The sequence below is a fragment of the Delphinus delphis genome, chromosome 2 (genome assembly GCF_949987515.2).
Source record: "Delphinus delphis chromosome 2, mDelDel1.2, whole genome shotgun sequence".
Classification (NCBI taxonomy): domain Eukaryota; kingdom Metazoa; phylum Chordata; class Mammalia; order Artiodactyla; family Delphinidae; genus Delphinus; species Delphinus delphis.
The window spans coordinates 38,566,650-38,590,330 of record NC_082684.1 but is presented as its reverse complement, the minus strand read 5'-3'; the positions used below and the strand labels follow the sequence as shown (position 1 = coordinate 38,590,330).

At 43.6% G+C, this 23,681-nt stretch overlaps 1 protein-coding gene across 1 annotated transcript in view; it reads left to right on the top strand.

Moving 5' to 3' along the window:
* Positions 1–23,681, top strand: part of RHOJ (ras homolog family member J) — an 82,920-nt gene that overhangs the window by 53,931 nt on the left and 5,308 nt on the right. Inside the window, exons 2-4 of the mRNA XM_060004438.2 lie at positions 6,921–6,979; positions 16,777–16,941; positions 18,866–18,961. Coding sequence (XP_059860421.1) covers positions 6,921–6,979; positions 16,777–16,941; positions 18,866–18,961 — 320 coding nt within the window. The remainder of the gene's footprint in view (positions 1–6,920; positions 6,980–16,776; positions 16,942–18,865; positions 18,962–23,681) is intronic.

Genomic DNA, 23,681 nt, shown 5'->3' with positions numbered 1-23,681 from the left:
GAGTATCACAGACTGCAAGGGCTTCCATGGTGGCGCAGTGGTTGATAGTCCGCCTGCAGATGCAGGGGACTCGGGTTCATGCCCCGGTCCGGGAAGATCCCACATGCCGCGGAGCGGCTGGGCCCGTGAGCCATGGCTGCTGAGCCTGCGCATCCGGAGCCTGTGCTCCGCAACAGGAGAGGCCACAGCAGTGAGAGGCCCGTGTACCGCAAAAAAAAAAAAAAAAAAAAAAAAAAGAAACAAAAACAGACTGCAAGAAGTTTGGATTGTACGAGGGTAAAATAATAGGAGAGATCTGGAAAGGTAAACCGGAGGCCAGATTACAAGGACATTGTACACTCTTGGAAAGTATTTGAATTTTATCTCGGAGATGATTGGGAGCCACAGCTACGTTAAGCCTGAGAAATGAATGAGTCTGGAGAAATGAATGTTGATTAGGAGACTTTTGCAATTGACAAGGTTGGGGGTTGCATGAGGACAGTTACACAGATGGTAAAGAGGAGCCCGAGCATCTACAGATACTTAGCAGGTAGAATTGGCAGGATGTAGAGACCAAATGAATGTTGGGGAAGGAAGGGTGAGGCCAAGCAAGACTCTAAAATCCCAGGATGTGAATGTCATGGAATCGTGGCTCTGTCTTTGGTTTGGCCTCATCCCCAGCCGGTTCCAAAGGTCTTAGAACTGCACAAGCTCCTCCCCTTCCTCTTGCCTTTCACCCCCCCCCCCCTTCCTTTTCCTCCTCCCTCTCCTCCCTCATCAAACAAGTACTGACAAGGGTAGACCTTTCCTGAACACCCCCCCATACCCAACTTCATTCCAGCAGGCTCTGTTCCCAAAAGTACTGTTAAGAAGCCATTTGCTCACTGATGTCACCTTGTATTTGTGTTAGCTTACTTGTACACAATTTTTATATTCATGATCTTCTTTTCTCCTCAAACTTCCAGTAAGAACTGAGAACGTAGGGAAGCTGTAACTTGCTCAGTAACCCAGAGTTTGTTCACAGTGAGTTCAGGCCTCCAGCCAGTCCTTCTGCCTTAACATCTGGGGTGGTTACACTACAGACTAAACAAACAACTACAAATGAAATCCCCTGTTGCAATAGCCATACCTAAAGGAGAAAAGAAACATGACCAGGGATGGAGACGCATGGCAGAGGTACGTTCCCCTGTTCAAAAGGAGCTCTTGTTACTGCAGGACGAATATACACACCTAACGAAAGAAAACCCTCAGCTCAGTGTCCTAATGGATTCTCAGGGAGACTGTTTGGTTTTCCCCTCAGTCTTTATTCTGTGGAAACAGGACCTCACACCAGTACCTCAAATAAGAGACTTGCCTGAACAACTTGTATTTCACACACACACGGGCTGATGCTTAGGAAACAAGAGGCGTTCTCTGCAAAGAAAGGAAACGAGCTGGCTGAGGGGGGCCAGTGTAGACGGATGAGGTTTTCAAGCCGCCTTAACAGGAACACGTTAAGTTGGAAGGATGAAACCCCACCAGGAAGGAATTCACCACCATTCATATTTATGAAAGCGTATTATCTATTTCTAGTTTCATTCTGTTTTCTAGCTTATTTTAATTTGAGGGAAATGTCATCCCAGATGCCTCTGAGTTGCTTCCTTATAAAATGAACATGCACGTTTGTGAGGCTTAACCCACGTCACAACACACACAAGCAGCTCCTGAGAGGGGACCCCGGTGCTAGGTGAGTCACAGTCCCAGATGGGATCTTCTAGAAAGAAGGAGGAGCTGGGGATGAGAGTCAGTTCAGAGAGGGAAAAGGTCAGCGAACACTGCTGAAGATATTCAGTCAGCAAGCATGACGAGGGTCAGAATTGAGATTTTTCATTTAAACTCTCCTTTTTTTGCAGCACCCCAGACATAGACAAACTGCAGTGGTGATTACCCCTGACTCTGGAACAGCTAATAAAGAGTTTTTATACCCCTTTAGGGTAAAGACAATGTGTTTATCTTCCAGGTGAGGGAGAAACCTACTGACCTACCCAACATCTCACCAAATGAGTAGATAGCTAAGTATGGACTTGAATTCGGACGTGAAGAAAAATTATCTGGAAGTTGGATATAAGGCCGAGAACATGCAACTGTCCATGCTAAGGCAGTGTTCAACACCCTTCCCCTGAGGCTTAGTAATCTAGGGTAACTTGCCTTTGTCTGATTCTGCTATTAACTGAAAGTTTAGATTCTCTGAAGTTACGTGTTAACTTGTAAATCTTGTTGGGTCAAGATGCAAATAATTCCTGTTTAGTAGAAAGGAGAACACCAAAGCTTATCTTTTCCATAGGACAACAACCAGTTTTCCATTGAACTTAGCCATCTTATTCTAACATTTTGCTTTTGAAGTACCTATAAATGCCCAGTTCTTCAAAATGCTCTTTGAACAAGATTTATCATCTTACTGATTCTCTCATTAACGAGTTAATAAATCTTTGACATAACATCATTCTATATTTGCATGGGGCCATGTTTTTAACTTAATTAAAATTGTATGTCTTGCTATGTCTATAAATCTAGTGTTTCTTCCTGCAAAATAGTGCCTAGGATGGTACTAAAGGTCCTATTAGTACCTTTAGTACCATCCTAGTACATTTAGGATGAGACATAGTCAGGTATGCCTCATCCTACCTGCCAAATACAGTACATTTGACATGAGTGATGCAGACAGCTGGCTGTGTGCTGGGAACGGAGGGGCACTGGGCATTTCCGCCATGCCAGTTCTCAGGATTCATCAGATATTCATCACATCGGCTCCAAAAGATTGCTCTTGGCGGATGAGATGACCAACAAGGCAGGGGCTGTGAACCAGGTTCCTAGTGCTGCTAATGGGCTGGACTTATGGTCTGAGCTGGCTTACAGGGAATGACCAACACTTCCTCATCCAGGTTTGCAAATGACATGCAGTTTCATGAGGCGACTGAAATGCTGAGAGGGGGTGGGGCGGGGGCAGGCTCACGTCCTGCCGGGACACTTTCTCTCTGGGTGAAAGCAACTGACTCTCAGGAGAGCAAACCCACGACTTCAACTTCATCAGCACCTCACTCCAACTCATAAAATTAACCATCCAATCTGCACCAAGAACAAACACAAGGAAGCCAAGAGCTAAATGGATTTGGAGAGGAAGGCCTTCGGTTTACATACTTAACAAGCCACTGACAACTTTTCACGCTTTATTGAGAGAACCATCTGAGCCATTAGCAGGTCATTTGACCCACTCTCTTTAAAACCTCTCTAAGCTCAAAACAAAACACTCTAACAGCTTGGAGAAGAGAAGGTGATCTGGGATTTTAGCCTGACCACTGTCTGCGGGGCAGGTTTGCTGGCTGCAGGTACTTCCCAGCAGTTCGCGTCTTGCCAGGATGCTTCAAGCTGAAGCTCTGCACACTTCGAAGGACCTCCTTCTGCCTGAGTTGCCCCTGGGGCTTCATTTCTGCTCTGTGGATTCAGCAACTACTACGTATGCCAAGAACTGTGTTGTGTACTGTGTGGGGTATGGGGTATGGAGATTCTGTCCTCAAGGGCCTACCTGTCCATTCAGAGACACAAGACATTGATCTAAATAGCTACCATTTAGCGTAGAAAGTGACTGGGAATTCACAAATATTATAAATTTGTTGTGCCATTTCACATGCACTGGGTATACAGGGGAGAGCAAGACAGACTGTCCCTGGTCTTAGAAGAGGTCCAATAAGCATTTGTTGAAGGAGGGGATATAACAACTTCTCAGCACCTACTACGGGCCAGGCTGTGTGCCAGGCATTTTCTCATTTAACGTCCTCCTCACAAGTATTCTCTTTGATGGGTGATGTTCCCCCCATTTTTAACAAATAGGGAAAGTGGGGCTCAGAGGTGTTAGGTGACTTTCCCAAGGTCATTCAGACAGTGAGTAGCAAAGATAGGATTCAAACGCAGAACCATCTGACTTAAAATATCCCACTCTCTCAACGTCTCTACATTTCCTATGATCATTTTTAGAGCATACCTTCCTTCTATGCTGACCTAATTCATTTCCAAACTGAGAAGCCTCAAAGAGCCCAGGTTGGCAAGCGATAAGGCATCCATTGCTAGCCCAAGATAAGGACTCACAAAGCCATTTGCATATTCCACAATATGTGAGTGATGCTTGGATCTGTCTCTGGCTGTCTGTCCCTTGATGTTCTCAGTCATCAACTGTGTGATCCATTTACCTTCCTTCTGATAAAATGGGAGAATCAAAGGGCAGAGAAGAGAGAATAAAAGTGATTTCCAGAGATGGGGGCACGAGGGCACTGCCCTGTTCCCTCAGGATTCCTCCAGCAGGGCTGGTCCAACAGAGTAGGCAGCAAAGCTGAAAGCTGACCTGGCTTCCACCCCAAAAACCTCATCCTCCCTCCTCTCACCATTTTGCCTTAACGCAAGTAAATTATTTTAGTTCCTTCTCTTTCGCTTTCTTTGGGAACAAGAATAATTCAGGACTTTCATAGTTTAACAAAGCCTTCAGAATAAAGGCTGTATTAGTGAGTCGGGTTGGGCCCGAGCCTACATGCCCCATCTCCCCCAGTGCACCCTGGGTAATTCTTGGCCATCCTCGGGACGCAGCCCGGACATGTCCTCCAGAAAGCCTTCTCTGACCACACTCCAGCAGGGCGCGTGTGCACGTGCAGTGGTGCCCCTTCTGCATGCTCCCCCACCCATCTGCACTGCCACCAGCAAAGTGCTCACTGCACTGCCTTGTACCCTCCTCTCCACGCTCCGTGACAGGACGAGCTGTCTCTGGCCTTTACGCTCCCAACACTGAGGGCAGTCCCAGAACCCAAGAAACTCTTGAGGAAGGGAAGGACAGAGGGAAGGGAAGGCTGGGCTCAGATTCTCAGCCCGACGGCCACCTTTCCCGGGCTGGCACTCGCCTCAGGCCTGGAACAATTCTCTGCAGTCAGAGCTGCCAAGGGAGAAAAGGGTGAGGCCTGAGGAAAAGCAGGCTGGAAGGAATGTTTGCTCTCTGAGAAAACTCAAACAAGAGCTTCAGGGCTCCAGTGACAAAGGTCAGAGCCATCGCTCTGGAAATTCTGCAGTGCCCAGTGGGGCCGTGAGGGTGAGTCAGCTTCTAGTCCTCGCTCCACAGATGGCCCTGGGCCTCTAAGTCGGGAGACCATCCAAGGGGGTCTCCGGAACAGCTGCCCCTAACCTGTGAGTACTGGGATCACTAGAGGCAGGAAATTCCATGTTGTAATGGCTGGCTTTCTTCCCCTCATTCCTGATCCACGTCTAGGTGGTGAATTAGCCATTAAAGAAACAATTCAGGCAGATTTCAGGAACATCCGACTGGGCTCCAAGTGTGCAGGAAGAGGAAAATATAACAGGACGAAGAGCTCGGGGCTGCGCCATCTCACCTTCATTTCCATTGCTAGCCTGGCTTATGAAGGGAAGGAAAAACGCTTAGACGCCCCTCTTCGGTGTCGTCACTAGCGTTGGATGGAGCCGGGTTCGCCCCTTAAAAACACACATGTGAAAGCTCATCTGTGCGGCTGCTGCCATGTTATCAAGCTGAACACACGTTGATCTGAGCAGATTAGAAAACTTGTTCCCAGTGTCTGGGAAGGCAGCGCTTTTAAACTAGTGCTTTTCAAAGAAAGAGCCATTAAGAAGCACTTGGCGTACATGTAGGCCCTGAACCTGAAAACAAATAAAAGTCAGATCAGTACCAGAGCAGCAGCTCCGAGCAGCAGACTAGAGAATTTGGCTGGCATATTTTAGAGATATGGTTATAAAAGGTTGCTCTTCCATTTATCTTTCGTTTCCTGCACAGCTAATGGTAGGAGAAATCAAAAATCATTTTTATGTTGGACTTGCCCATTTATATTAAAATATGGTTGACTCACAATAACGTGTTAGTTTTAGGGGAACAGTATAGAGATTCAGTTATTTTTTCTGACTATATTTCATTACAGGTTATTATAAGATAGTGAATGTGAATCCCTGCATTTGTACGTTTTTTAATCAACTAGGAAAAATCACATTCTCCTTCATAGTTTACTTTCTTTTTCCAAAAAGAGATTAAATGTCTGTGGAAATTTAAATCTGCTCTTGCCATTCACCAAGAGAATCATATTACTCTTGCCTTCGATTTGTTCAATCTCAGTTTAGTTTCAAGTTGAGACTTTATTTCATTTCCAGCCATGTAAAGAGCAGCTGGTATCCCTCTATTACCTCCCACTTTTGGACACCGTTGCTTGGCAAGGCAATAAGCCTGCTGAGTAAATCAAACTCTCTACTTTGCACTCTATACATGCCCTTCAGTTATGTGAGATGAAACCCATATACCACACCTCCTTCTGCAACTAAGGTTCAAACTGTAATGAATCAGTTGAGCTAAAGCACAGAGATATTTAATAAAAACACTTTTTGAAATAAATGTTAAGCCCTTCGCATTTCATTATTAGCTTTGCCTTATAGACTATAACATAGGCAGGTGGGTTAATAGCCTTTGTTTTCAGGGTCTTTGAACATTTTGATGACAAATAAAAGCGGAGAGATTTCTAACAGAAAGGTTGCTTACACGAGTCTATCCCGAAAGGCGGCTCAAACCAAATGAAAGAAGAAAATAAACTAACCAAGAAAGAGTCCAGCATCCTTTCCCTTCAGGAGCATGATATGACAGGGCCTAATCAGGATCAGTGAACAGCCGGCCTAGTGGCACCAATAGTATTCACCTCGGTTGAGACATATGGACTTGGCTCAGCCCATCTGCTCTCACTGCCGCCCAAGGTTGCCTTTCGTTTGGCAGGCGTGCTGTCAACTTGGTTTCGAATATACACGGGTGAGGCATATGCTTGTCCTTGCTGCCCAAGGAGATGCTGGCATAGAGAAACGTGAAGACTCCTGATTGAAGCTTGCATTTACAGACTCTCTTTTCTCTTCTCCCCTAGTTACCGTGACAGTGGGAGGCAAGCAACACTTGCTCGGACTGTATGACACCGCAGGACAGGTACATTTTTCTTACCTCGATTCATTAAGAGTTTTGGGGGGGGGGCGGGGCGGGAAGAATGATCCATTTGGCTAGGCATAAGGGGACTCACGGTACAGACATTACCTCCTCTGATCACTTGGGGCAAATTTATTGTCTACCTAAATGACAACCAAAATATTTTGAATATCTTAAAAATATTTTCAATTACAGAAAACTAAATCATTGTAGGATTCAAGGTGTTGACAGGCAAATAACCATTCATTTATGGATTGACGACTGTCACTAACCAAAATACCATATTTGGCCAAGAGTTCCAATTTCTTCCTACCCATACCAATTCCAGATCCAGGATTACTGAGTCAATTTCATAAATTTTAGTCTCACCCATTATTTTTTTTCATGTTATATTCTTTGCCTGCTCTTTATCTGAATTGCCTAACAAGCTGTGGAAAGGTACAAAAAGAGATAGGAGATGGGGATCAAGGAGTAGGAAGAAGATGGATTAAGTGTTAGAAGGAAGAAAATCCAGGATCCTGGATGTTTTCCCAAAGTGAGGGTCAACCCCTGAATAACTGGGGTTAACTCTGAATTCTCCAAGATTCCTGAAATATGCTCATGCTGTCAGAAATACTTCTTCAAGTTGGAGAACCTGGCCAAACAATAATGTAAGGCAATGGACTGGAACCCTCAGTGCTTAATCAGAGCACTGATTTCACCCATGCTCTGCTTGGGTGAAAATGCCGCGTTATCTTTTTTCCCTTGCATCCCACACTCCACTACAAAAAAGTTTCTAATGTTACAAGTTCATGGGCTAGAGGGGAAGTGGTTAAGCAACTGATGGTTATGGCCCAATTTCTTTGACAGAGCTTTTGGTACCATACATCCTGGGTCATTTATTTAGGTCAAAATCAGCGGGTTGTTCAGTCTGTCCAAATTCATACATCTTAAGTCCTTTGGAGTGAACGTTAGACCGTGCTTATTCCCACTGTGCGTTTCCTGGTAATTGTTCTTTGTAGTTATGCATTTGTCTAGATTTTTTTCACAATTATCTGGAGATATGTCTTTTTGCTCAATTTGATACCTCTATACTAAAAAACAAATCATAATAAACAAAATTCTCTTTAGGATTTCTGTGTGCATTTGCAAGAACCACTGTATAAATGTCTGTGGAACATCAAAGTCAGATGTTGGGCAGGCCCAGGCAGCGGAGAACTTGGAAAATCTAGCACCAGACTCAAGGCTCTTAAAAGCCTCCAGTTTCCCCTCGCTGGCTGATGGGTGTTTTAGCCAACTACTCTCAGGAACTGGAAAGTGGAGGAGACCTCTCACATCAATACCGAGACACACGACTAGAAAAGGATGCCCACAGATGCCCAGATTGGAAAGGTGATTTGGCTCCTTTGAGCTAAGGTACAGGGCTTCAGTGCAGCTCATGCTTGACTGCCCCTCCACCAGAAATCGTTCCAGCAATAGAGGGAGACTGCTCTTCGGGCTGGAGTTGCCTACCCTAATTCAGTCATTGGGGTGTCCCCATCCATCAGGGACTCACAGCCTGAAAAAAGAGCTTACACCCTTTTCCTCCATAATCATATTTTATTAATATAATCCAGTTTGAAAAATTCAATACAGCAAGGATTATTGCCTGATTCTGAAACCTCTTTCTGTTTCCCTTGCCTTCTAAAAATGCTCTCTGTGCCCCTTGTGCCCACCCAGTTCTCCCCAGTTCTATAGCAATCCACCACAATTGTTTGCTTCTGTGCGTTAATTGCCCCCAGAACAGCCTCCCTGGCCTCTATTTAATTTTGAATCCAATAAAACTGCATAAAAGCAGTTTAATTATTCTTTCCCACTGCTCTGTCCTTAGAAAAATTTAATAATACTAGTATAGGAGTTGAGACTGTAAGGCAGAGGAAAAAATATCTTTAAACTCCAAATTGACCCAAACCTCTGACACAGAAGAAAGTGATGAGCATCGATAGAATATAACAACAAATGGGTTATAGATATTTCTTCAATTTAACTTTCACTTTAATGCTTTCCACCAGCTACTCTGAAAGCCCAGAGGTGGACAAGGTTCATAGGGGAGCGTAAAGCATGGGGAAAAGAAATCAGAACACATCTTAAAGCTCCTTATAGGACTAAAATTCTATGATTAGGACCTTTAAAAATGACCTCGAGAATGCCTAAAAGAACCGGAATAGGGCTTCCCTGGTGGCGCAGTGGTTGAGAGTCTGCCTGCCGATGCAGGGGACATGGGTTCGCGCCCCGGTCTGGGAAGATCCCACATGCCGCGGAGAGGCTGGGCCCGTGAGCCATGGCCGCTGGGCCTGCGCGTCCGGAGCCTGTGCTCCGCAACGGGAGAGGCCACAACAGTGAGAGGCCCGCATACCGCAAAAAAAAAAAAAAAAAGAACCGGAATAATTAAGCAAAACAATTTGAGGCTAGACCTAAGGGAGACCTCTCAGCAGTAAAGGACTGTTAGGTATTGGAATGCATTCCACTGAAGGATGACGCGTATGAATAATTCATTTTGTGGAACAGTGGTTCTCAAGCTTGAGCAGGGATCAGAATCACCTGTAGGGCTTGTTAAAACCCAGTCACTGGGCCCCACCTGCAGTGTTGCTGATTCTACACGTCTGGGATGGTGCCTAAGTATTAATACTTACATTTCTGACAGGTTTCCCAGTGATGCTGTTGCTGGTCTGTATACCATACTTTGAGAACCACGGTTCTAGAACCTTACCATTCAGAGTCTGGTCCACCAACCAGCAGCATTGCCAGGGACCTTATTAGAAATGCAGAATCTCAGGCTCTATCCCCAGCCTACTGAATCTGAAAATGCATTTGAAGAAGATCTCCAGGTGATTCGTATGCACATTAAAATTTAAGAATCATGACCCTGGGAGTCTTTGGTGGTTGAAACATTGTTCCTAATGTTAGGAGGATGTGGTGGAAAATAACCATTACCCAAGTTGATTCCCATGGTTCTACGACTCTACCAATAAGGCTTAGTGACAAATTTAATTTAGAAGCATTGTCCCAACATTTCCACTGCCAGCCTCAAGGAGGATAATCTAGCCTCCTCAGTTATATTCGAACAAATGTTGCTGAGGTCACATGGCTAAGGAAGATCTATAACTAATTCAAAATTATTCATCTGGTCAGAGTTCCTAACAAGGAAGAGCAGCGATCTCAAACCCAATTGATTAATCCCTGAGCCACAAAAAAAGAAATAAGTCTCTGAATCTGGCTATAGGGTTCCATCTTGCTGTGAATAATTAGATTTTCTCGCATGAACGAATCAAGGAGCAGTGCCCCTCATCTTTGTCCTGAGCTAACTGTGGCTCAGAGTGAACAAAAACAACTTCAAGAAGCACGTGTGTTCGGAAAGATAAACTGATAGGAACTCGTTATTTCTACCCTCAAAGCCAGCCCTGGACAAAATCACTCGACCTGGTTCCCTCCACCTCGCCACACCTGGTCACCTCAGGCATCACTGCAGCCCCACCAGCCTCGCCTGACACACGCTTGCAGCACTGCACGAGCCAGCCAAGCATCTGCCGAAGGCAGGTTATAATGAAGTTCACGTGCAAACACGGCCAGCACACGGCAGCTGCTACTAAACATTAGCTCTCTCCCCAAGCCCCTGAAACAAACTGATACTTGGACTTTGAGTGGAGTCTTTTGAAGACAAAGAGCCTTCAGAACTCTGGTTCATCTGTTGGGTAGAATTCCAAACAGTCGGTTAGGCAATGAAGTGAGGGGTTTTTGTACAGGGTGACTCGGCATGTTACCCACTCAGCTCACACTGGGGAGGCAATAAGGCCTGGTCTGTAGACCAGATCTATTTAGGTCCTGCCAACCCAGCCTGTGCGACTCTTGCCCCTCCTAAGTGTATTACGGAGAGTCTCTCTGAAAGGGATTTCTAGAGCTCAGATCTTTGGCTTGACTACAGAGAGTCTGAGAGCCGACTTTTAAATGACGTGATTGCAGGCCAGTTTCTTTAGAGTGTGTCACGAGGGAGAGCAGGAAGCTGGGGTGGGGATACTGCCACAAGCCTGGGTACTGGCCAGCTAAGGAATGCCAAAGTGCGAGAGGGGCGTTTCCCAGGTCACGGCCTTGAACCAGGCATCCTCCCACCCCTCAGCCGACCACCTAGACTGGAACCAGTCCTGGTACTAAGACACCCTGTCTCTTTCTCTCGTGGGCCCTGGCCTCCAGGAGCAACATGGGTAAAACCCTGCTGTGATTGTGGCCTCTCAGGCCAAACTCCAGGATGGACGTATCTCAAAAGCAACATTTGCAAAAGTGGCAGTTAGCAGCAGTACCAGGGAGGAATGAGAATCTCCTGGTGTCAGGAGCCTGGCTTCTCAGCAGGATAAACCCCTGAGTTCTCTGCACACAAGCACTGCTGGATCGGGGGCCGTCTGCTGGTGGCCGAGCACAGAATGGTGTCTGTCACTGAGAAACCACAGCAGCCCAGCTGTCACTGGTAACCACGAAAGTTGGGAAGCAGGAAGGCCATCAGCTGTACCCCTCACTCAGCCAGGGCTGCACACCACGCGTCTTCACCTGTCCTGGATTCTGAAACCCTTCTCCTCCCCTTCTCCCTGCCCCCTGCCCCCGCAAGGGCTGAAGAGAGAGACATAAGGACCAGGCAGGGAGGCCAAGTACACCTGGGGTTCATTAATGGCAACCTGGAAGGACAGGAGCCTTCCTCTTTGCTATTGGCTGACCCAATAGGCCATCTGGATTTGAACCCAGAGAATATGTCTCCCTAGCCCATGTTCTTAAACACTAGGCTGCACTCCTGCCCTACGTGTGCTGTCCACACTTTCCAAACCAAGACTGACAGATATGAGTGTACTTATGGGAGAATATGAAATTGAGAATGTGTTGAAAATCTGGGGTAAATACCATTAAACCCACAGGGCTTGGAAGCAGAATTCCATTTCCAATTTAACATAGGTATGGGGGTGGGGAGGTGGGGAGGGGATGCTCAGTGCAACGCTCCTAGCCTCTCAAAGTGTGGTCCCCGGACCAGCAGTATCAGCACCACCTGGAAACCTGTTACAAATGCAAATTCTCAGACTTCACCCCAGGCCCGCTGCTGAATAAGAATCTGCAGTTGAACAAGATCCCCAGGTGATTCAAATATGCATAAAGTTTGAGAAGGGCTGGTCTAACGGTTTCACTTGCTCCCCACTGTGCCATCATGATGCGGCTGTTCCAGGCATGTTTCGAGCCCAAGGTGTTCGGCCCGTCTGAGGCTGAGGCTGTCCCTGAACTTTTCTTGTTTGATAATCACCCACAGTTACCCCAGAACACCAGATTGCCTTAAGACCAAACACTCTCCTGCCTTTGGAGTGAAGTTGGGTGGAAAGCACTCAAAAGCCTACCTTGGGCTTCCCTGGTGGCGCAGTGGTTGAGAGTCTGCCTGCCGATGCAAGGGACACGGGTTCGTGCCCCGGTCCGGGAAGATCCCACATGCCGCAGAGCGGCTGGGCCCATGAGCCAAGGCTGCTGGGCCTGCACGTCCAGAGCCTGTGCTCCGCAACAGGAGAGGCCACAGCAGTGAGAGGCCCGCGTACCGCAAAAAAAAAAAAAAAAAAAGGCTACCTTGCCCAAATCCCACCCTTCCCTCCACCCCCATACCCTGCCCAGCCTCTTTGTCCACTTTAGCCCTTAAAGCCCCCTTTGAGTCACTCTTATAGTCTTCCATTCTCAGTTTCAACATTGGAACGGGCCTCAAATACAAAATAAACCACCGACCCAATGCTCAGAGCCCCTTTATATCATCTCAACATGTGCACATCCAACCAAGACACAAAACGTGCCCCATTGCAAAAAAAAAAATCACCCGAGTTATCATCTGGTACAAATTCAAGTCCCCCAAACTCCCAGCACCCAGGCCTCAGTCTGAGGGGACACTTACTTTTATTAATCCTGAACCCACTGCCGTGTGTCAGCTGCAGCCAGTGGCAAACGGGGGCTGAAACGAGCCCGACCAGCCTAGGTGTGAGCCTTCTTTAGAGGTACGTTTGCTCTGTAGTCCTGATTAAATCATTCAGTGTCTAGACTTGAGCTACGACAGTCACCTGGAGGGCTTGTTAGGACACAGGTGGAGCAACCCCTCCCCCAGAGCCTCAGCTTCAGGAAGGCTGGGTGGCACCGGGGAACGTGCACCCGTAACAAGCTCGCAGGTGATGCCCGTGCTGTGAGTCGGGACCCTACTCTGGGAGCCACTGCACTAACTGAACTCTAAGACCTCTTCCAGCCTTGAAGTTGTATTTTCCCAATTCAGTCAAATAACTATTCTACATTATTCTATTATCAGAGAGCTTACTAAAAGCAAGAGACACTTCACCTGTCTCATTTTCACATAAATCGAATTGTTTCCCATATTTTCATTTTTCCCCCACTAGCTTTTCCCCAATTCTTTTCGCCTTACATAGTTCATATAGCATCCTGACTGCTGTATGCTAGACATTCAGTAGGCAATTAATAAATCTTTTTAAATGGAATTATACAGCAGGACTAAGGTTTCCACAGAAGAGAGATCCAGAATACAGAGCAGGACAAAGCCCAATGAAGGACACAGTCAGAAGTCACTCAGCTGGACCTACCAGGAGGGTAAATTATTGAAAAACCAACTTTTCTCCTTCCCACCTACAGTTAATCCAGCAACCAGGGGGTCTTCCTAACTTTTCCATAATGTGAGCAGAATTCCTTTGAGAGCTTCTAGGTAAAGAATCAAGTAAACATGATCCTTTCAGACTACCAGTTATTTGCTTACCTAGTTGTGACCCAACTTACCTAGTTCTGACATTTCTCTCATTTGTGCTTTTTTAAGCTTTGAGGTTTTAAATATACAGTGTCTGCTGCCATCTGGTGGTAATTTCTGGTAGATGCAGGCCTAGAGATATGCCTCTCTATAGCTCTGTAGAAATAGATACTATACCCACCCCATGGTCTCTAACATTTCTTTTCCTAGATCCTTGGGTAAAGTATGAACCCATATTAAGGTTCCTGGATAAATGAATTTTCAAGAAAATGCTTAATCTGTCCCTTAAAATTCCGGGCTGAAGCAAATCGTGTGGTCACAATTAAGAGCTAGAGCTGGATTCAGGCTAAATACCCCCATCCTGGTGCTTAATAGCTCTGTAACATTGGTCCAGTGCTGAATATCTCTAAACCTTAACTTCCTCTCTATGAAACTCAGATGTTGATGGTACCACCTTTTCAGTGCTAGTGTGAGGATTCAACTAGATAATGCATGTAAGAGCTTGAAAGAGTGCCTGGCCCTTAGTAATAAGCCCCTGATACATCCTCTGTTGACATTTAAGATGATGTAAATCAGTTGTTCTCAACTCCATGCCAACCTCAGACCAATGAACAGAATACCCAGATTCCCAAGCCCACTCTCCAGAGATTCTGATTTCACTGGTCCCAGAGTAGGGAACGTAGAGGCAGGTAGTTGGTTAGCAGGGCATTAGGATGTTTTTAAAGCTCCCTGGATGGTTCTAATGAAAACTACTGCAGTAAATGATAGACAGAAAAACCATGTGTTCATCTGCAGGTCACTGCAGACCGGTGTCATCAAAATCGGTCAACAGCATTTATGGAATATTTGCTATGGAGAGAGTACAAGTGGGGCATGAGAAAAAAACAACACGGCCCCTACTCCATTTATGACAATGCAGATGAGAGGATGAAGTGGCAGGGAGCAGGTGGTATCATGAACAGCTGTAGATTATGGGCCGGGAAGGAGAGTTCTTGGCTTGTGGACTTCACAGCTACTGTGAGAGAGAAAGTCCCAGAGAGAAAGGAGAGAGGCAGAGAGACTGTGGGACAGATTTGGCTTTCAGGGCTAGCTGTGGAAAGAGGAAGAGTCACTGACAAGAGACAAGCTGTCCCCTCCCACACTCCCACCCCCACCACGCAGGCGCGCGCGCGCGCGCGCACGCACACACACACACACACACACACACACACACACACACACACACATAGCCATGGGCACAACTTGGCTGAGATGCCATCGCAGGCCTGGCCCAATCAGTTTTTAAGCAATGTACTCAACCACAATGACTGATTGTTTTGTGTGTTCTTTTAGTTCACTTTTTAGGATTTTAGGATTTTTCAGCATCCTTGCCAGCTTGCATTGAAATTGCTTAGATTTTGTTAGTATTAAAAGCAGTAATAGTGCCAGCCATGCATACTGAGTCCCTATGTGCTGGGCACCTTAAGTAAATGATAGATAAATGCACGGCTACCAGCCAGAGATGACCACCCTTGACATTCCAAGGGGCTTCCTCCCCTTGGAAGGGGCATACGTGTACGTGGCTGTGTGCGCCCCCTTTTTATAAAGACATTATTAGGGTCAACAGAAAGATAGTGAGGTCAATATTTTTAAATATCCATGACCTATTAAGTTGAAAAAGATAAGTGTCACAACAATGAGCTATATAATCAATTTCTTTTTTAAATAAACATGTGTATGTTATATACGTAAATAAATATTAAAAGTTCAGAAGGATACTGTTACATAGCTGCTTCCTCTGGGAAGAGAGGAAAAACTCTTAGAGATCAAGTGCAGGATGGGAACAAAGTTTTACTTCTACCCTATGTACTTCCGTAAAGTTTGAATTTTTGCAAAGAGCATATATAAATTTTGTAACTTTTTTAAGTGTTAGGAAGAGTAGTAAGGACAGACCCTAATAAATGAATTGATATGTTGCCCATGTCTATGTACACGTGTGTAAGTGTGAACATATAGATTTGATTGCACCTATGTTTGTATGTGTGCCTGTGTGTAGTGTGTATGTGTATATAAATTACACATAGTGTGTACGAACATTTTGTCATATTGTGGTATGTGAGAACGTGTGTGTATACATAGTATATACATGTAAAGTATACACACACATAAAGTTACTTTGGGCTTATGTGTTACCAGATTCTATGAAAATAGATTAAACCTTCTAATGAAATAGATTTTACCTTGGAACCTCCTAAAACATTTTACATACAATAAAAGGTACTTGCTGACATTTTCCCAAAGTTGAGATGATCCAATGTTTTTCTTTGTCTCTGTCGTCTCCCACTAAAACAGCATATACATAAACATCTTATGCAAACAGGAGCTCTTCAACTAGAGCATATTCTGGTCTGAAAAGTCTTTGGGGAAAAGTCATTAATCTGGCATTTTATTTATTAGGCCACAGTATGGGTTTTAGGTAGCTTTAGAAACAAATCCCCAAATTCTTAGCTCTAAACCCTCAGACAATATATTTATTCAAATATTGTGGTGTATGATTTGGCAACAACTCTGCTTTGCATTCGAGTTAGCTTATTCTTAATTAAATTTCAATGCAATTTTTTCAATTATATAAGGAGAGAATTTCTGTGCCTTGGCCAATGGCCCACTAATTTAAATCCATATTCAATACAACACAATTCCCAAGGGACAGAATTGCAATAATTCTTACTGAGTTATACACATTAAATGGATGAACTTCATGGTATGTAAATTACCTCACTAAAGCTATTTTAAAAACTTTTTTTAGGTTTTTTTTTTTTAGTTCATCTTAAACGGAGGCAATTCATAATCTTTATACAGAACAAACAGGTGTTTTCTGGATTGATGGCTCCTTTACTTCTTGTAATATAGGGAACCACCAGATTCCAGGGTCAGGGAAGGAATGGGGTCGAAGGGCACGGCAGTGGAATCTTTCCCGAGGCACTCCCTGGAACCACGTGGCCACACCTCACCCCGGCTGTACAAAAGCCCAAACTCTTTGCTCTTCCCGCAGGAGGATTACAACCAGCTGAGGCCGCTCTCCTACCCCAACACGGATGTGTTTTTGATCTGCTTCTCCGTCGTAAATCCTGCCTCTTATCACAACGTCCAGGAGGAGTGGGTTCCGGAGCTGAAGGACTGCATGCCTCACGTGCCTTACGTCCTCATAGGGACCCAGGTTCGAAGGCGGGCATGGCAGGGAGGGTCGGTCAGTGGAGGGTTTGTGAAAAAGAAAAGACCCTTTCGCAACTCCTGAACATCCTATTCTATCAAACACTATAGAAGAGTGTCTCAGATACATCAATCCTATGAACAGCCTTTATTAAGAACTGAATGATTATTTAGCCCATGGTTGAAAAGACAGTAAAGCTATTTAATATTAAACAGGAAGTTTTGATGGGGCCTTTAAAAATTAATCTCTCCGCTTTTTGCTTTTAAATAACAAAGTAATTTTTTAAATAGACAGCCTTCTCCAGTCCTGAGCCAGAGGAATGAGGTGCAGATGTCAATTACACTTATTATCTAATATTTTTTATATCTAAAATCCATTATTGTTTGAAAGTCACAAAATAGGTGTGAATGTCAAAATGACCGCAGCAATCAGAACTGGCTCATTATGACAAAAACTCTTCAGGAACAGCCGTTGAAAAGGAAGACAGAAATTCATTGCTCTCTATTCCCTTTAAGCCCCCGATCTCTCAGATCTTAAAAAAAACATTAAAACAGATATATACCAGATAAAGCTGTGATTGTAAAAGCCTTTAAAGTGTTTTGAAAGCTAATAAATTTCCATAGTTTGAATCTCCAGCAGTAAGCCAGTTGCACAAATGCGTTAAAGATTGTTCCAGCTTTTTATAGTTTTAAATAAATTTTGTTCTTTGCTATGTTAAAACCCAAATTACTATCCCAAAGACATATGGAAATGTAACGATACCAAAGAGCTTTATTATCTGTTTCATATGCTGCTCCTTTCTATTTCTCATTTTACATTGTGCTTCACAAAGAGAAATTTTTTAAAAAGTAAAAGAAAGGAAAACATTTCCTAGAGAGTGTATGGACAGATAATGAATACATCCATAATTCAGAATACAATTCATGCTTCTGCTCTGAAAGATCATTATTAGTTTGTTTAAATGAAATCTTTTGCCTTAACTCCAGATGATAGTGTTTGACCATTTGGTGGGAAAATATGTGATGGGACATGTAAACATCTTTGTATGATTTGAATCCTTTTTATAACTGGTGGGCACTAAGTTGAAAAATTAAGGCCAAAAAAAAAATGCCCACACACACAAATTAGTAAAGCTGAGAAATGTGCTTACGGGACCCTAATATATGAATATATTATTTTTCCTTTAAAACACAAGCCTTTATGTGCCCACATTTACACCCATGTGTGTATGCATGGGTTCACACACACAGTGAGATTTTAAAGCAACTTAAATATTTAATTAAATTATCAACCCTAATCCAAACACAGATGCTATTTTCGAAGTAGTTCTGCCTTTGAAAAGATGAATGCTTATTCCTTGAGCAAGCCCTTTTTAGGACTTGCCTTCAACACATTTGTTAGAATATCCTCACAGGTGGCAAATCTTCATCCCTTTGAGGGTGAAGATTGGGTTTGGAAACTGTCCCCCCACAAAAAAAAAAAAAAAATATATATATATATATATATATATATATATATATATATATATATTCAGAGCCAGGAAATAAACTATTAGATAATGAGTAGTATAACCAGGGATCAAATGAGGCATCACCGTACAGTAGTAAGACTGATTGATTATTTTGTATATCCTATAAGTGGGACCTAGAAATAAACAGGAAATTTCAAAAACATTTGAAACAGCTACAGAATCATTCGAATCAGCTCCCAGGGTAATAGCTTTGAAGGGGAAACTATAAGGAAAGCCTGGTGTATACATTTACAAAGAACTCACTCTAATTTTTAGACATAACATGGCCACGTGTATGTGCTTCCTCAAAGAAAATTCACAGGTGTCAAAGGGAAAAACATCTCTATTATGTGACAGTTTTAAACATCTGGTGAGGCCTGAAAAAATAAATAAGTGTATCACATGTGTGTTTTTTGCCAGATTGATCTCCGAGATGACCCTAAAACCTTGGCCCGTTTGCTGTATATGAAAGAGAAACCTCTCACTTATGAGCATGGTGTGAAGCTTGCAAAAGCGGTACCGATTTGAATTTCATTTTAAATGGATGCTGAGAGAAGAGTTTGCGTATGCTTTGGAATGGAAAAACGACATCGGCTTTTGCTTTAAAATACAATGTGTTCAGAGTCATCTCTCTGCTTTATACTCTCCCCTCTATTCTAGTCAGGCTGGAAGGGACCATTTGGTTAGCATTCTTGTCAGCCAGCACTGTCTGTTTTTCATTAAGAAATTTGGTGAATTTAAACAGCTGAAGCACTTATCATCTGATTTAGCAACCTCTAAAATTATCCATTTGCCATATTAAGTATGAATAATGGGAATCATTAGATACATATTTGTAAATTTCATTGCTTACTATCTGTGTGACTCATTTAAATGACTTCATAAAAGGCATTTTGTGATTTTCCTGGGAGAGACTTCGATTTGCATCTGGCAGGGTTATATTTGTTCAGTATTTCTCACCCTATAATGAACAGCCACTTAGAGAGGCTGGATTATGTCACAAACAGCATCTTAAAAGAGTAACACAGACCAAAAGGTAACTAGTTGGAGAATCCAAGTGGCTGTTCGACAGATAATAGCTACTTGCTCACAGCTGGAACAATTTCCACAGACCGTTCTTCATTCCTAAGAGCTTAACAGTGATTTTGTTGGGCAAATGATTCAGACCAAGTCTTTGTCTTCCATTTACCACCAAGATGTGTACAAAGGCAGACACTAAAATGCACATAAGAGGATAAGGTACCATATGCAAGAGGAGGTTTATAAATCATATTTCCATAACCTCCTCATTGATTTAGTCACAAACCCATCAAGCCCTGCCAGAGGTTTCAGAAATTTCTCTTTTACTTTCTAAAGTAACTAACCCTGCAAATGTATGCCCTGGGGCAGAGTTAGGGGTCCCTTTTTTAAATAGGTCAAGAATAACATTAACTACCGATTCTTTGTGAATAAAAATGCATGCATTTCTCTTATTAAAACTTTCTTATAGGCAACAAAATTAAGTGATACACTCGAATAGAAATGGGTTAAAGTTATGTTTTATGGATGCAATATATGAGAACATCTTACAAATATTTGATAAAGTTAACGCTTCCTACTTCTATGGATAGTAATGTCAGAACCAGCAGTGTGAGCCATCCATTGCGTTCTCACTAAGCACTTTACAAGCTCTGTCTATTTCAGCCTCATGCTCACCCTCTTAGGCACATAGTCCTGGTCTCCTCTTACAGGTGAGGGAACAGAATCTTAGGGAGATGAACACGTTTGATTCATACAGCTGATAATAACACAATAAAACAACTCTAAGCCAGCCCTGTGGACGTCATCCCCATGCACCTGACCTTGTGTAATCTCTCCTCCAACCATTTGTTTTTCCTCCTATAAGATGGGCATACATCTACAGGTTCTTCTACCTTTTCTTCACGCATCCAGCTTCCATTCTCTCCCTAAGGTACATAAATATATAGCTCCATAAATGATTGTATGTGATTCCCAACTAGGCATTTTTCACAAAAAGGAGGTCCCGGAGGCCTCCTTTCTGCAGGAGCTTGTTTTCTGTGTCTCTTGCTTCTGGCCTCTCTCTCACCACCATCCTGTCAGTGTCCTAGATTGACTTCTCATTTGGGAAGTCGTTTCTTCCCTCTGAGAAGTTGTTCCAAAGCCTCCCATCTCATTTCATATTTATTTTAGGAACAATGGCTGAGTTCACCACTTCATTGCCTTTTGCCAGTTTCTCCTAGCAACTGCTCTCAGATACTGAGAGAATCATGTTTAGCTTACAAAATCCAATTTAGAAGAAAACCAAGCAAGAGTTTAACTTGTTTCATCACAATTCATGTAATTATAGAGATGCTTTAAGTTTCTCTGCTCCCTGACTTTCCTGTCAAGTAGTTTATAATAACAGCTAACATTTATGGTGTGTTTGCAGTGGGCTGGGTTTCATGCCAAGCGCTTTACATGCTGTGTCTTAATTAATCCTCACAGCAACCCCCTGAGGTGTATATATTATTACCTCCACTTCCCTAAAGGAAACTGAGGCTCAGAGAGGATAAAGTCACACCGCTTGAAAGTGGCAGAGCCAGGATATGAAACTGTGCTTTAACCACCATGCTCTTCTGCTTCCCTCCTACAATCTGAAAAGAAACCCTTAGGTTTGGGGCTTCTTTGTTTATGGACTGAAGCCCCGTATTTTTATGTGTATGTTCTCCCCATAGCTTAAAGGCTTTGCAAGTTCAGATTTTTTATATCTTTTTGTTCAGTACTTTTCAATTTCCAAAACATTTTTTATCTATCATCTCTTTTTGGTCTCAAAGGACATTTTATTTATAAAGGACATTTTCATATTGTACATATTTCCAGTTCTTTACACTCCAAAGGCAACTACATTTATGTAAATGTTTTATATCAATTTATAATAAATATTCATTGTTATCCCTTTACTTGTTTTATCCTCCCTCTTCTCTTCATTATTTTTAATCTTCAGCCTACTTTTCCCATGCTTTTCTCATTTGTGTATGTCCATACTGCTGCTGGACTTATTTGGCAATAACTGATACCTAATATGTGTCACTTTAGCTCTAAGGTGATACTTTTGTGCATTCTCTTTCCCAATTCCATTGGATACAACCTAAACATGATTTTCTAAGCTCAGACTTCCTAAGGTATTTCTTGATAAAGCACATGACCATCTTTCCTTTTTTTGGTCTTTGGCCTCTTTTGGGCCTCTCCTGCCCTCTTCTTCACCCTGTGCCTTTTTTATTTATTTATTTATTTTTTTGCGGTACGCGGGCCTCTCACTGTTGTGGCCTCTCCCGTTGCGGAGCACAGGCTCCGGATGCGCAGGCTCGGCGGCCATGGCTCACGGGCCCAGCCGCTCCACGGCATGTGAGATCTTCCCGGACCGGGGCACGAACCCGTGTCCCCTGCATCGGCAGGTGGACTCTCAACCACTGCGCCACCAGGGAAGCCCACCCTGTGCCTTTTTTATTGCTGTTCTCACTCTTTGTCTTAGCACCTGTTTCCCCCTGGATTTTTAACTTGCACCAAAAAGCAGCAAAACTGCCGCAAAAATCCTGTCATCAATGCTCATGGAGTCTTTAGTACCCTCCCCATGACTGCAAGAGTCACCACTACCTTCCTTGTTTTGTGTGCCGGCCATTTCCTCTTTCTCCCATGGTCATTAGAAATCAGTCACTTCACCGCTGGGGTCTGGGCTACAGAGGTGAGAGACAGATAGCCCCTGCCCTCAAGAGACCCACAGGCCAGAAGATGAGAGAGACAGACAAACAAAAGTACACCAACTGAACAAACACAACAGAAAGGTGCGCAAAGGGCTGAGGTAACAGAGAGGAGTGAGTGATCGACACATTCAGGGGAGGAGGGCTCAGAGACGATTTCTTGGAGTAGTTGAGAACTGAGCCAGGTTTACAGGATAGGAACAGGTTTGTCAAGTGGACAAAGTTAGGGGACTGGGGAGACGAAATTCCAGATAGGGAGACCAATACATGCAAGTAATGGGCCAAATTTCACCCACAAATGTTTTGATCAACACACACAGGTGTTTTTGATGTGATTTAGTGGTCAACATTGAACAATTTGGAAACTTTATATAAATGTACACATTTCTAGCTTCTTTAAAAAAAATCAGTACATCCAGCAGCACTATCCAGCATTTCCTCATCAACTGCAACTTTTCAACAGTCTTTTAAACAACGTATATACCCTTCAGTAAGCCACAGTCCTCACCACTCCATAATAACCTACACTCAAGCAGTGCACTCACATTATCCACCCTTGGATTGGCAAATTCTGCCAGTTCTTGAAAAAAACATCAGCAGCAAATGCATGCAGCCTGGAAACCCTTCTCCTCTTTCAGCAATTTGGTCATAATGTTGATTTGTTGAGATGGAAATTCTCTCACAAGCTATTTGGCTCCTTTTCCTTTGCCTGGCTCTCAAGTTGCCCTCTCGCTGCGTGTACCCTTCCTAGTTCTTAAATAAGAAATAAGGAACTTCTCTGCTACTAGCCATTCCTTAAGATACAAGCCCACTCTGTTCATTCTACTGACATGTCTTCTCTCCATTTACAGGAACTGCCTTATTTTTCCTTCTCTGCTTCTCTCACTACCGTCACTCAGCCCATAACAGCATCTCCATTTGTTCGTTAGTTTTGCTCTTTCAAACATATTTCTTTACGCTTGCTAGAGAGAGTACAACAGAATGGTTAAGACTCTGGCTCAAGAGACAGACAAATTCAAATCTCTGCCATTTTCTTAGTTGTGAGGACTTAGAGAGTTTACCTAACCTCTCTGGACATCAGTTATCCGAGCTGCAAAGGAGAATGGTGATAGACTTACCTCCTGATTGAATGAGCCAATGTACCATGAGATCTAGCTCAGCAAGCTAGAGTTGTTGAAACTGTGTCCTCTCAGACACGTCTGCAGCTGGGAAGACCTCTCCACCTTTACTCTTTCCAGTTACACCTTATCTTGTTCTAGAACGTGTCCCACCTCCGTGAGGACCATCTGGAAGAAATACTAGGTTTTCTTCCACTTGATTGGTCATTGTGAATTTGTTTGCCTGTTTTCTAATTTCTTCTTGTTGGACTCAAAATGTTCTCTACACCTCTGAAAAATTTCCCAGCGTTTGAGACAATAAGTTTTAGCTATTATAAAGTCAGCAGGGAAGTGTTCTCTCAGTTTACATTTCTCAATCTCCAGTTTGTTCTTGAAAACATA